This window comes from Triticum aestivum, chromosome 5D (genome assembly GCF_018294505.1).
Source record: "Triticum aestivum cultivar Chinese Spring chromosome 5D, IWGSC CS RefSeq v2.1, whole genome shotgun sequence".
Lineage (NCBI taxonomy): Eukaryota > Viridiplantae > Streptophyta > Magnoliopsida > Poales > Poaceae > Triticum > Triticum aestivum.
This window is the reverse complement of record NC_057808.1, coordinates 426,211,620-426,225,315: the sequence shown is the minus strand read 5'-3', so window position 1 is coordinate 426,225,315 and position 13,696 is coordinate 426,211,620. Positions and strand designations below refer to the sequence as shown.

General features: G+C 45.9%; 1 protein-coding gene across 1 annotated transcript; it reads right to left on the bottom strand.

Moving 5' to 3' along the window:
* LOC123125267 (F-box/kelch-repeat protein At3g23880-like) lies at positions 1-1,613 on the bottom strand. Its single transcript, XM_044545785.1, has 2 exons — positions 1,492-1,613; positions 1-1,395 (listed from the first exon to the last, which is right to left on the bottom strand). Exon 2 carries the CDS (start codon positions 1,384-1,386, stop codon positions 190-192), a length of 1,197 nt encoding a protein of 398 aa, XP_044401720.1. The 5' UTR covers positions 1,387-1,395; positions 1,492-1,613; the 3' UTR covers positions 1-189.
* Between the last annotated feature and the right edge of the window lie 12,083 nt (positions 1,614-13,696).

The following is a 13,696-nucleotide window of genomic DNA, read 5'->3' as shown; positions in this document are numbered from 1 at the left end:
TGGAACGAACAAAAAACTGCAAATCTTCTCATGCAAAATGTATCGGAGATGGAACATAATATACTTTGAAGGCACACTTGTGTTTCATCGATGCATGCATCAGAACATTGTCTCACTAACTGTTCACATTTAGGACATAAGGTGAACAACCAGTATGATGCATTATTCACCACATTACTGACGGCTACTCTACAGACTCAGCAGGCTTCCTGTGTAAATGCTAATGGATCTGGAATCTTCCAGTTTTAGCACATCAGAGTAAGTGTCATTTCTTGAATCATAACTTCGCACAAATCCCCGTCCTTGCTCTCCAACACTAAATAAACCTTGTAGACCATCCGACCCACTGAAGAAAATTCTCCCATCATCTAACATCAGAAAAGGATACCTATAAGGCCTAGCAACATGTGAAGGCATGCTGTATCTCTTAACCCAGGTACCTTTCTCAAAATCTGTCAAAAACCACAAGTCCATAGATTTGTAATGAATATTATGAACCATAACTAAGCAGCCGTCCAACTCAGCCAATGATAACATGAGTTCGAGTTTTGGGTAACCGTAAACCTCGTTCTCTTGCACAAACCTGTGCACCGGCTCTGGCCCCGGTCGAACACCTGTCCAATCCTCTGTCTCAAGGTCGAACGCAGCTATGCTACCAGGTCCAGTGGTTTTCATGCGAGTTCTGAAGTATGTTGAGTAAAAATCCATCAAGAAGTACACCACCCCATCGACGACCACACATCCCGTCCTGCATCTGGATGAGATATAGCACGGAGGGTCCTGCTTTCTCCTCCAACTTCCATGGTTGGTGTCATCAAAGGTGATAACCTCACATACCTGCGGCTGACAGCAGTCACCGATTCTAGAGACGCGGAGGACCTGCCCAAAAGCACACGACTCGGTCTCGGAGCGGCCCGTTGGCAAGTCGATAGTGGCTCCGGTGGTCGGGTTCAGCACCCACAAGGCCTCAGAGTAATCTTCCCAGCTGAAACACACGAGGTCTAGCCGCGCGCTCAAAACAATGATGCTGTCGTCCTTGCTTGTGAACCGGCCAATGGCATCGCCCGCGATTTTCATAACAAACGTGTACCCGGCGCTTGGAATCCTCTTCAAGACGTTGCCCGACAAATCCGAAATCGCGACGCCGCTGACCCCATCGGCGTCGCGGTAGGCCGTGGCGAGGAGCGGGGGCGCCGTGTGGTGGCGGGACTTGTGCGCCGTGACGAAGAGCGGGTCGGAGGTGAGGGCGCACCAGGCGGGGCAGACGGCGCGGAAGCGGCAGAGGTCCTTGGCCGGGAGGCGGAGGAGGACCTCGTACAGCGCGTCCGCGGGCAGTTCGACGGAGAAGGGGACGGCGGGGCGCGGGCGCGGCTCCGAAGACGACATCGCCGTCGGCTGTGGTAAGTAGAGGCCGTCGGTGAGCAAGCGCGCGAGGGCGCTAAATCGACGGAGTATTCAGATGGGTTTGTGCCGAGGAGGAGTTGGCCTTACCGAAAGCGCTGGCGGTGAGCAGCCGGGCGGCGCGGCGATCGCCGTGGACGTGAACGGCGGAAGGGAAAGCGGCCACTTGGTCGAGGGTTTGGGGGATTAGGAAAGGACCACGGAGACTCGCCTACACAGCCGCGGTATGGACCAGGCCTACGAGCAGGTTTTGTCTTTACCTTTTCTCTTTCATTTTTCTTTTTGAGAAAATTTTCTCTTTCATTTTTCTTCTCACATTTTTGTTTTCATTTTTTCTCCATATGAATTTTGAGTTTTATTTTTTCTCTCTATCTTTATAAATTTTCTATATAAATTATATTGGGTAGGTATTTAAACAGTATTCAAGAATGATAATTTTAATTTTTAATAAGTGTCCACATACTTTGAAATATTCATGTAATTTAAGAAATACTCCATCCGTCCCATAATGTAAGACATTTTTTAACACTACACCAGTGTTAAAAAAACGTCTTACATTATGAGACGGAAGAATAGTTCATTTCTTAGAATGTTCGCATATTTTTTTAAATAATACATGATAAATATTTATAAATACACAGGGAAAAAGTTTTTAAATAACGAATGAGATTTTTTAAATAGTAAATGAACTTTTTTTAATACACGAGGAACAATTTTAAATACCCAACGGACTCTTTTTAAAATAAATGATGAATATTTCTAATACATATTTGTTGTTGTTTACATCCATTTTTATTTTATAACCTGTCCGAAATTTTGGGGATCCCCTTGCACTATGGTAAACTCAGAAGGGAGGATGTCCAACCCCTCATAGTAAGACCATTAAAAGAATAGCTGGGTGGAGAGGGAAAATCCTTTCTTATAAAAGGGGGTCGATCTTGATACAACTTGCCTTGCAAGCATCCCTATCTACCTTCTGTCCTTTTTAAAATTTCTAAAATGGGCTATTGAAATGATCAATACACAAATGGCTCATTGCCTCTTGAATAGCTTTGAAGGGCATAGGAAACTGCATCTGGCCAACTGGAGGCTAGTGTGTATGAAAAAAAAAGTTTGGAGGCCTTGGTATCCCAAACCTCCGAGAGCTTAACATGCACTTGCTGGGTACCTGGGTGCAGAGGTATACCCAAGGTGAAGGCAAGACGTGGAAAAGTATTGTAGACTTTAAGTACAACACTCATAGGCCTAATATCTTTAATAGCTCTACTCTCCATGCCTCCAGATTCTGGAAAGGAGTGATGAATGCAGTGAAGGCAATCAAATTTGGTTTTAGATGGCTGGTGGGCACTGTAGACAGATTAGATTTTGGAAAGACACCTGGTTTGGTACAGCCCATTTAGCGGTACAATTTTGGCCCCTGTATGCTATATGCAATGAAAACTCAAACTATTAGTGAGATCTGGGATGGGGCTCAGATCAGACTTTCTTTTAGAAGTGTGACGCCCCCGATTCAATCGTACACTAATCATGCACGCAAACGTGTACGATCAAGATCAGGGACTCACGGGTAGATATCACAACACAACTCTAAAAACATAAATAAGTCATACAAGCATCATAATACAAGCCAGAGGGCTCGAATACAAGTGCTCGATCATAGACGAGTCAGCGAAAGCAACAATATCTGAGTACAGACATAAGTAAACAAGTTTGCCTTAAGAAGGCTAGCACAAACGGGGATACAGATCGAAAGAGGCGCAGGCCTCCTGCCTGGGATCCTCCTAATCTACTCCTGGTCGTCGTCAGCGGCCTGCACGTAGTAGTAGGCACCTCCGGTGTAGTAGGAGTCGTCGTCGACGGTGGCGTCTGGCTCCTGGGCTCCAGCATCTGGTTGCGACAACCAGGAAGAAAGGAAAGGGGGGAAGAGGGAGAAAAGCAACCGTGAGTACTCATCCAAAGTACTCGCAAGCAAGAATCTACACTACATATGCATGGGTATCTGTGTAAAGGGGCAATATCGGTGGACTGAACCGCAGAATGCCGGAATAAGAGGGGGATAGCTAGTCCTGTCGAAGACTACGCTTCTGGCAGCCTCCATCTTGCAGCATGTAGAAGAGAGTAGATGGTAAGTTCACCAAGTATCATCGCATAGCATAATCCTACCCGGCGATCCCCTCCTCGTCGCCCTGTTAGAGAGCGATCACCGGGTTATATCTGGCACTTGGAAGGGTGTGTTTTATTAAGTATCCAGTTCTAGTTGTCATAAGGTCAAGGTACAACTCCGGGTCGTCCTTTTACCGAGGGTCACGGCTATTCGAATAGATAAACTTCCCTGCAGGGGTGCACCACATAACCGAACACACTCGATCCCATTTGGCCGGACACACTTTCCTGGGTCATGCCCGGCCTCGGAAGATCAACATGTCGCAGCCCCACCTAGGCGCAACAGAGAGGTCAGCACGCCGGTCTAAATCCTATGCACGCAGGGGTCTGGGCCCATCGCCCATTGCACACCTGCATGTTGCGTACACGGCCGGAGAGCAGACCTAGCAACCTCCATTTCAAAGGAAGTTGTGTTACGCGGTCCAACCCGGCGCGCGCCGCTCGGTCGCTGACGTCACGAAGGCTTCGGCTGATACCACGACGTCGAGTGCCCATAACTATTCCCGCGTAGCTGGTTAGTGCGTATAGGTCAGTGGCCAGACTCAGATCAAATACCAAGAACTCGTTAAGCGTGTTATTTTTAAGTAACCGCGAACGCCGACCAGGGCCAGGCCCACCTCTCACCTAGGTAGTCTCAACCTGCCCTGTCGCTCCGCCACAAAGATCCACACAGAGGGCCGTTGGGACAAAGGTCCTTCCAGCCCCCAATCTGTGAATCACTCGCGGGTGCTCCACGAGCCGACCCGGCTTTAGTCACCACATGTATCATATATGAAGTATATAGTATAAACCCGTGATCACCTCCCGAGTGATCACGGCTCGATAGTATAGCATGGCAGACGGACAAGAATGTAGGTCCACTGATGGAATACTAGCATCCTATACTAAGCATTTAGGATTGCAGGTAAAGGTAACAACAGTAGTAGCAAGGACAAGCTATGCATCAGGATAGGATAAACGGAAAGCAGTAACATGCTACACTACTCTAATGCAAGCAGTAGAGAGTAGAATAGGCGATATCTGGTGATCAAGGGGGGGGGGCTTGCCTGGTTGCTCTCGCAAGGAGGGGTCGTCGGGGATGTAGTCGTACTCAGTCGCATCAACGTCGGTCTCGGGGTCTACCGGAGAAGAAGAGGGGGGAGAAACAGTAAATACGGAGCAAACAAAGCATCACAAAATATAACAAGGCAATACGCGGTGCCAAGGGTGATCTAACGCAGGGATAGGTGATACCGGCGAAGGGGGAAAACATCCGGGAAAGTATCCCCAGTGTTTCGCGTTTTCGGAAAGATGAACCGGAGGGGGAAGGTTGCAGGTTTGCTATGCTAGGGACGCGCGGCGGACGAATGGGCTGCGTATCCGGATTCGTCTCATCGTTCTGAGCAACTTTCATGTACAAAGTATTTTCATCCGAGTTACGAATTATTTAATATTAATTTTCAAAGTTTTAATTCATTTTTAGAATTTACTTAATTATTTTAAATCAACATTATCCAGAATAGTGTATGCTGACGTCATCATGACATCAGCATGACGTCAGCAGTCAACAGGGCGTCGACTGGGTCAAACTGACGTGCGGGTCCCGCATGTCATACTTTGTTAGTGAATTAAAAATAGTTAATTAGGTTAATTAGGCTAATCTAATCAGGATTAATTAAGTTAATTAATTCATTGATTAATATTTTATTTATTTTTAATTATTATTTATTTATTTATCTCTCCTTTTTTTAATAAAAACATTCTGGGATGGGGTGTGAGGCCCCACATGTCATTGGCCCTAAGGGCCATAGCGGGTACCGGGCGCAACGGGTGTCGGGCACCAGCCCGAGCGGGTCGGGCATGTGGGCACTGCGGTCATCTGCCCGTTTGGGCGCCCGCCAATGCCAGTGAAGGCGCCGGCGCGCCGGATGCTGCCGCAAGCGCAGTAGCGAGCGGAGCGGCTGGCCGGCAGCGGCGACTGAGGCGGAGCTAGGGGAGCAGGGGCGTGCGGTGGGGCGTGGGCGCGCGCTGGCGAGCGGCCAAGCACGGATGCGCGCATGCGTAGTGGCGGTGAGCGGCCAGGGGGGATGCGGGCGACACGACAGGGGCGAAGGCGGCCGCCGCAAGGAGCAGGCGCAGGCGGGGCGGTGAGGTAGGCGGCGGTGGCGCGGCGACAGCGGCACCGGCGAGGCCGGTCGGGGCCAGACGCGGCGGCGGCAGGAAGAAGCGGCAGCGGCAAGAGTAGCAACAGCATCGGCCGAACGGAGACGGGCGCGGGGCGGCTACTGCGCGGTCCACGGTAGGCCGGGGCAGCTCTGCCGGGAGCTGGGGCGAGCGATGCGGCCGTGGCACGGTGGCCGGCCGGAGAGCAGGCGGCGCGAACGGGGAGACAGGGATGGATGGATGGGGCGCTCACTGGGGGTTCGTAGGGCACGGGCAGTGGGGGTTGAGGAGGAGGACGGAGACGAGGCGACGCAGGGGAGGAGGCGACGAGGGCGTCCAGCGTGGTGGTCTTGGTCGGCGCCGACGGTCGATCCGGGCGGCGGCGGTGGAGTCGGGCCTCGGGAAGATGAGGGAGAGAAGGGATCGGGGAGAGTTGGTGGGGTTCGGGTTAGGTTAGGGTTTGGCTAGGGGGTTAAGTAGGCCGATGTGTGTGGTGGGCCGGCCTGGGTTGTGGCCTGGTGGGCCGGGGCCCATCAGGGTTTTTCCTTTTATTCATTTATTCTTTTGGTTTAGTTTTCCTTTTTTTATTTGTTTCCATTTGACTTTTCAATTTATTTTAATTTTGTAAAAATATAATTTCAACTCCTAATTTAGCATTGCCACTAAACCCACTATCACAAAAGGTTTTACCCAGAACAAAATAGTTTAGAATTTTATATAATACAAAAGGTATTTAATTAATTGTTTTTCCTATAGTTTTATTTATCTTGAATAGTTAAACATTTTTTTGATAGTGTGGTTTCTTCACCACAATTACCTACGCATTATTTGGCACAACTTGAACATTTTAGTTTTAATGTTTGAAAACTTTTATCGTTTGACTTTAATTCAAATTTGAATCGTTTTGAACTAACGCGAGATTAGCAACAGTAATGGAGGTGACGTGGCATCATTAGCTGAGGGTTACTGTATCTTAACTATCCGGGTGTCACAATTCTCCTCCACTACAAGAAATCTCGTCCCGGGATTTAAGAGGTGGAATAAGGGGGAAAGGTCTGGTTACGAAATCCTAACGAATCTTCTCGGTCTTGGTTGCTCTTCTCGAAGTGGTCGATCCATAGCGCTGATGTCTTCATTTCTCTGCTTCAGGTCAAAATGATGAAGTCGTCATCCTTTCTTCGGGATCTTCATCGTACTTACGAAAAGGATATGGGGGAAGACTCGGGAAGGGCGGGCCTTACCAGGTTAACTATCTGGTAGATAACTCAGGGAATGTGGTAGAAAGTAACTCTCGAATTGAACTTAAGAAAACATCAAGAGTTAAGTTAGAAGATAACATAAGAAATTTCAAGCGGGAGGCAATCATTCGATGCCCGAGACAAAGGGTGAAAGGTGTTCAGAGCAACGGGAATAAGTATTGCGTATAATACCATAATAGATTACTAAGAAGGTGACCCCATGAATTACCAACGAAGTCAAGCGCGGGGAATAACTTTGACAACATGGTGTACAGGAGAGTCAGGTTTCGCTCCTGTGGAACTGTGGGTTATGGGCCCACCATGTGGTTAAAAGTAGGAAGGGCATTGACATCTTGCACGGTCATGATAGTAAGACATGTCAGAGTGTAGCCTATCAGTTATGTCGGCAACAATGTCGGTACCAAGGGTGAGGGACGAAGAGAACCATTTTCCTGCTCGTTGAACGAGCCCTTCCTTCATCTGAACCTTCCAAGTACTAATCTATCTTTATGGAGGCGGACCAATAGGCAAAGTTCTCGTCCATCGATGGTTACCGGAATATCATCAACAATAGTAACAGGGTCTTACTGGCCGAGTTGTACACCACGGTGTTTACATAAGTAGGGAGATATTATTGCTTATGCCATATAGATCACAGAAAGGTTAAGCAAAACAATGGAAAGGAAATTATGTTTATCAGATTAAACAAAACAATGGAAGGGAAAATGTGTTTAAACACATATTTCAGGGGTATATTCTTCGCAAGGACAAGCAGGGCATGATATCCATGACAAGATATAACATAGAAAACCCTTTAGGTAAGAGGAGAGAAATTTCATGACATTACCCATACAAAGGTGTTTGGAAAATTGATGAGGAAAATTTAGCATTGTGCTTCAAATGTTCTTATTGATGATAGGAGTACCACATACATGCTTCGAGATAGCATCGACATGGTCTTCAAGCAAAGGTCGGACTTTGCATACACAAAGGATTCATTAGGAACAACTTGTAGAATAAGTCTTACAGATTCCTCATGGAAGAATGGATAACATTGCTAAAAGGGAAACTATAACAATAGGGCCTCCGGCCAGGTGGGCTAGGTATGACACCACCTTACCGGGTCATATAAAAACCAATGTTATAACTCTTGGAAATATGTTCCAACCATCATATCTGACAGAGATTCAGATCTGATTGCTGTTAGGATACCTCAGACTCAGGATGCGTGAGAGGAAAAAGGTGTGACACAAATTGACGAGATGACAATGCAAGAGTCTCGAGAAATGAACTATGGAAGTCAGTTCCGAAACAAGAGTTCATCATTAACCCAAGGAGAGGATGAGGAGGTGGCTGATGGACTCAGCGACAATTCATCGAGGTTTCCAAAAAAATGCATTTCCACAATTAAGTGAACAAGGTGATAGCATTGGACACACCGAAGTATATAATGAGGTATGTTCGATGAGAACATACACAATTAAATATTGAACGAAAAATGCACCTGGAAATATGGACCAAGTAGGACGATCAAAGTTAGAATGGTGATTCGATAACGAAACTATCGGCCATTCACTTCAAAACAATAGGGTTGATAGAAGGGCGGAATCCAAACAGCACCGTTCACCTGTTGGTATCCCGGTTAGAAACAACACAAGAAAGAATGGTGATGGTGAGAAGTATCACTATACCAAGAATCTTAAGAGGTGGAGCAATTATCACAACATCCTTGACATTCAAGGTGGTAATACTTCAAGGTAGAACGTAATACAAGCTCGATAGCAAGTTGCATCCACAACATGAACAAGTTTATGATGAAAGAGAGATAAGGATGTTGTCGATGGTAACTCAAATTACCAAGGGACGAGGATGGTACTTACCATCATGAATTTGGTTGATATCCTGGAAGGAGTCAAAATGTTGATTATGATGATCACGACAAATTTTGTCAAGAGGCTTCACGAAGAAGCAATCGAACAGCGACGACATCTAGCAAAAGCAATGGTGAAGCGAAGGGTTATTGGAACCACGGATACGACACAGACTCGAAACCAAGCTTGCTGTTCGAGGTGAAACGGTAAGACAAGGAAGATCGACGTAAGCTTAGCTCATCGTCGAAAGTTGTGCTCCGAGAATAAGGACGAGGTAGCATGGTTAAAAATTAGCGCGATAATGATATAGCCGATTAGGCTAGGAATGACTTGAAGGATTATTAAATCATAAGCAATGAAAATTACTTGAGTTATTGAATCAGAGTGCGGAATTGATTCACTTATCGGTGTTCTCGAGTGACTAATAACTCAAAACCCGAGGGAAATTGGAATCGGCGAGAATAATAGTTGATGAAGAACTCATAAGAAGTTATGTAGTTTCGTAATATTCTTGAGATACCAGAGGGTATTACTCGAAGGTAGAGCAGAATAGAGGTTGGACAGGTGTATTAATCTACAGAAGACAAGTACTTTAACTTGTCCGAGAAAAGGAATTAATGAATAATAATATTGCCGGAACCATGATTGCAAAAGACCAGATCCAAGATATAAGATGAACTTATACCAAGGGAATAATTACTTTAAGAGAAGCTTCCATGATAAGATCTACATAGTGTCCATGGGCATGAACTCAAAGTTCAAGGTCGACTCCCACTTCTTCAATGTATAACCTTCCATTCACTTCTCGCTTTGATAAAGGCATTAGTGTTGAAAGATTTACCTGGTGAAATACCAGATGAGTATGACTCGTGAAAACTTCCGAGTTCACACCTATTAAGGAAGGCATAGGTTCAACCCGTCAGGGTATCGTGGAAACATATACCACAAGCTTAAATAGTAAATACCACCAGCTCGAAAACAGAGCATGGTTGAGAAAACAGAGGATACAATTTACCCAAGGCTTTATATATCCGTGGAAAGACTCACAAGGTTATTTGAATATGAAGGACACTGTCGGATAATAATCCAACAAGAGGTCCGGTGGTCTACAACAGAGCTGATGTGAGTATCGGTACTCTATCAAAGGAAGAAGGAATGCAAGTGCATCGGATTATAGAAACAACTGACTATCTCAAAGCTTAAATGCAAAGGAATTATGAATTCCAAGACAAGGGATCAGAAGCAATGCTCTGAATAGGGATGGATAAGCTGAATAGACTTAGGGATACAACCGATCAAGGCATTGATTGGTCAAGAACCAGCTCATATCCAAATGACGTCTGAGCCGAAAGGATGAATTCTAGGATCTGATTGAGGATTGCGAGCATTCGCAACAAATTGAATCAACGGACTCAAAATGATAATGACAAGAGATGCCAATAAGATTACGAGACTTAAGGATTAATCATAATGCAAGTAAGCAAGAATTTCAAGAGCAAAAGGCTCCTGAGGATTTTCGGAAGATCGAATGGTATTTGAACACTTTTGTGAAATACCTTGAATCAACTGGGGATGAGCGGATACTCGGTAAGTGCGAGAATTATCCGTAGGAGTATTCAGGTGAGAAAGAACAACAAGGCAGTAAGCTCAAAGGATTCTCTGAACAACAGAGAGAATTTCGGGGTATCTTGTAGTAACAAGATCAACTGGGAAACATTGTATGAATGGCGAGTATACGTGGTTATACATAGGGGTTTATCGATGGAAGGGAATTGCAAAAGCGATGGCACAAAGTATCGAGGGAACATCGGAGAGTAACTTCGGAAAGTGCATCAAGCGATCATGTGTATCGAGTGGCTCTCTGGGAGGAAGTAGTTACGAGAACCTAGAGTTAGAGTTAGTAAAACCATTTAACCCGAGTAGAAGAGAGATAAGAGTCCCAGAGTATAGACGAGGAATAAAAGATCCTAATACCACCCAATGGCGACGTGGGCCCAGAGGCCACACAACCATGTTAGTAAAGGTTTTGCAATGACTAGACTCAACTTCGGCCAAGGAGTTGGAAAGGGGGATTCCTACAGGCAGTCGGCTCTGATACCAACTTGTGACGCCCCCGATTCAATCGTACACTAATCATGCTATGATCAAGATCAGGGACTCACGGGTAGATATCACAACACAACTCTAAAAACATAAATAAGTCATACAAGCATCATAATACAAGCCAGGGGCCTCGAGGGCTCGAATACAAGTGCTCGATCATAGACGAGTCAGCGGAAGCAATAATATCTGAGTACAGACATAAGTAAACAAGTTTGCCTTAAGAAGGCTAGTACAAACGGGGATACAGATCGAAAGAGGCGCAGGCCTCCTGCCTGGGATCCTCCTAATCTACTCCTGGTCGTCGTCAGCGGCCTGCACGTAGTAGTAGGCACCTCCGGTGTAGTACGAGTCGTCGTCGACGGTGGCGTCTGGCTCCTGGGCTCCAGCATCTGGTTGCGACAACCAGGAAGAAAGGAAAGGGGGGAAAGAGGGAGAAAAGCAACCGTGAGTACTCATCAAAAGTACTCGCAAGCAAGAATCTACACTACATATGCATTGGTATCTGTGTAAAGGGGCAATATCGGTGGACTGAACTGCAGAATGCCGGAATAAGAGGGGGATAGCTAGTCCTGTCGAAGACTACACTTCTGGCAGCCTCCATCTTGCAACATGTAGAAGAGAGTAGATGGTAAGTTCACCAAGTATCATCGCATAGCATAATCCTACCCGGCGATCCCCTCCTCGTCACCCTGTTAGAGAGCGATCACCGGGTTATATCTGGCACTTGGAAGGGTGTGTTTTATTAAGTATCCAGTTCTAGTTGTCATAAGGTCAAGGTACAACTCCGGGTCGTCCTTTTACTGAGGGACACGGCTATTCGAATAGATAAACTTCCCTGCAGGGGTGCACCACATAACCCAACACGCTCGATCCCATTTGGCCGGACACACTTTCCTGGGTCATGCCCAGCCTCGGAAGATCAACACGTCGCAGCCCCACCTAGGCACAACAGAGAGGTCAGCACGCCGGTCTAAATCCTATGCGTGCAGGGGTCTGGGCCCATCGCCCATTGCACACCTGCACGTTGCGTACGCGGCCGGAGAGCAGGCCTAGGGTCATGTTTGGTAGTGGGAGTGGGATGTGGAGAGAGAGAGGGGGGGAGAGAGGGGTTGAGAGAGAGGGGGGAGAGAGGGAGAGAGAGAGAGGGAGAGAGAGAGGGAAGAGAGAGAGGGGGGAGAGAGAGGGAGAGAGAGAGGGAAGAGAGAGAGGGGGGAGAGAGAGAGGGAGGGGAGAGGGGGAGAGAGGGAGGGAGAGAGAGAGGGAGAGGGGGAGAGGGGGAGGGAGGGAGAGAGAGAGAGAGAGAGGGAGGGAGGGAGCATGATATTTGCATATCTGAGATAGAAGAGATATGACCAAGAAAATTAGGTTTCTCCATCCTGTTAAGTTGCCTTGCTTGTTTAGTATTTGCTGAAACATCTATGGGCCAATGCATTTGTGCGGCTAGTCTGCCTGTGTCCAGAATCTATGCTTAAATTTTGTAAATAATAAGGCTTTCTTGCTTACGGTTCTTGCAGTGATTTGTGCTGAAAATTCTGTGAGCTGATGCATTAATGTGATCAGCATACGTGTGTGAAGAATCTTTGTTTAGATTTGTCAAAAAAAAATGCTTTTCTTCTTTTTGTTCTCATGGTGGTTTAATCCAACAGATAAACCATGTGTGTGTCTATGATTGTTGTGTCGGGTGTCTATCTATCTGGTTTTCTGATGCATGTCTATGTAGTTATCTGTATGAGTGGCTTTAAGCAGAGTTTTACTAAGGTCTAGACTTTATTCTGTGGGCACCACTACCTATGATAATCTCTGTCTGGTGCCTTCGGTTATCTCATATGTGCAATAATAAAATTTGCTCGCTTTGATTTTAGGACAATTTTGGAGGAGCTGGTCATGGCTTAGAAACAAAACTCCCCTGAGAAGGCATCACTAGGTTGGAGGAGCTGGTCATGACCTTACAGAATATGCAAGCAAGCAATGACATTACCTTTGCATGCATGTTGTCCCTATACTGTTAATCTAACGAGCAACAACAATGTGTATAGTAGGATCTATGGACAAGCCACTACTATCACTTATAGTAGGACCTATGGAGTTACTCTAATGCAATTCTGTTGAATCCAGCACTTATGTCAACTTTCCCCATACTATGTTTCTTTGTACTGATGTGTTTGTTGCTGCAACAAACTTGTTACAATATCCAGTTCCATTTAAGTTTATTCCGTTTGGGAATGGTAGTCAGAATCGAAGCTATCCAGAGCTTATATCAACAATATTCTGATGAATGTAAGTTTACTATCTTAAATCTACACCATTCATAGTTAATGTATCTGTACAAGTGGAATACTAACGATCTTTTATCTCTAGGACTTTGATGCCGTGGTATGTGTGGCTCTATTTGATATCACACATGCATGCATAGCTTAGAATTTTTTGAATGAATGACAGCCAAATCCATCGGAGCTGCATGTAGATTAAATCAAGAGGAATAGCAGCGAGCTATCTACCTGCTTACAAGATGCATTACACATAGATTTTTGTGACTTGCTTAGTTCGTTTCTTGAATTTGTATGTCAAAATTATGATCAAAGATAGCATGTTCGCATCGCATGTGTCAAATCAGTTTTGTTGTACATAACTACCTTCAAGGATGATCCTAGACCCACTGAGATGCATAAGCTAGATATGTGCGCACATAAATGCTTAGGAGGCGTGTCAATGGCACGCCCCAACCACTAGTAAGATGCAAGGATTTTCAGCTTCCATTCACCAGGAGGCCAACCATTC

Coding starts and splice junctions, on each gene's coding strand:
- LOC123125267 (XM_044545785.1), bottom strand. CDS start 1,386: ATGTCGTCTTCGGAGCCGCGCCCGCGCCCCGCCGTCCCCTTCTCCGTC.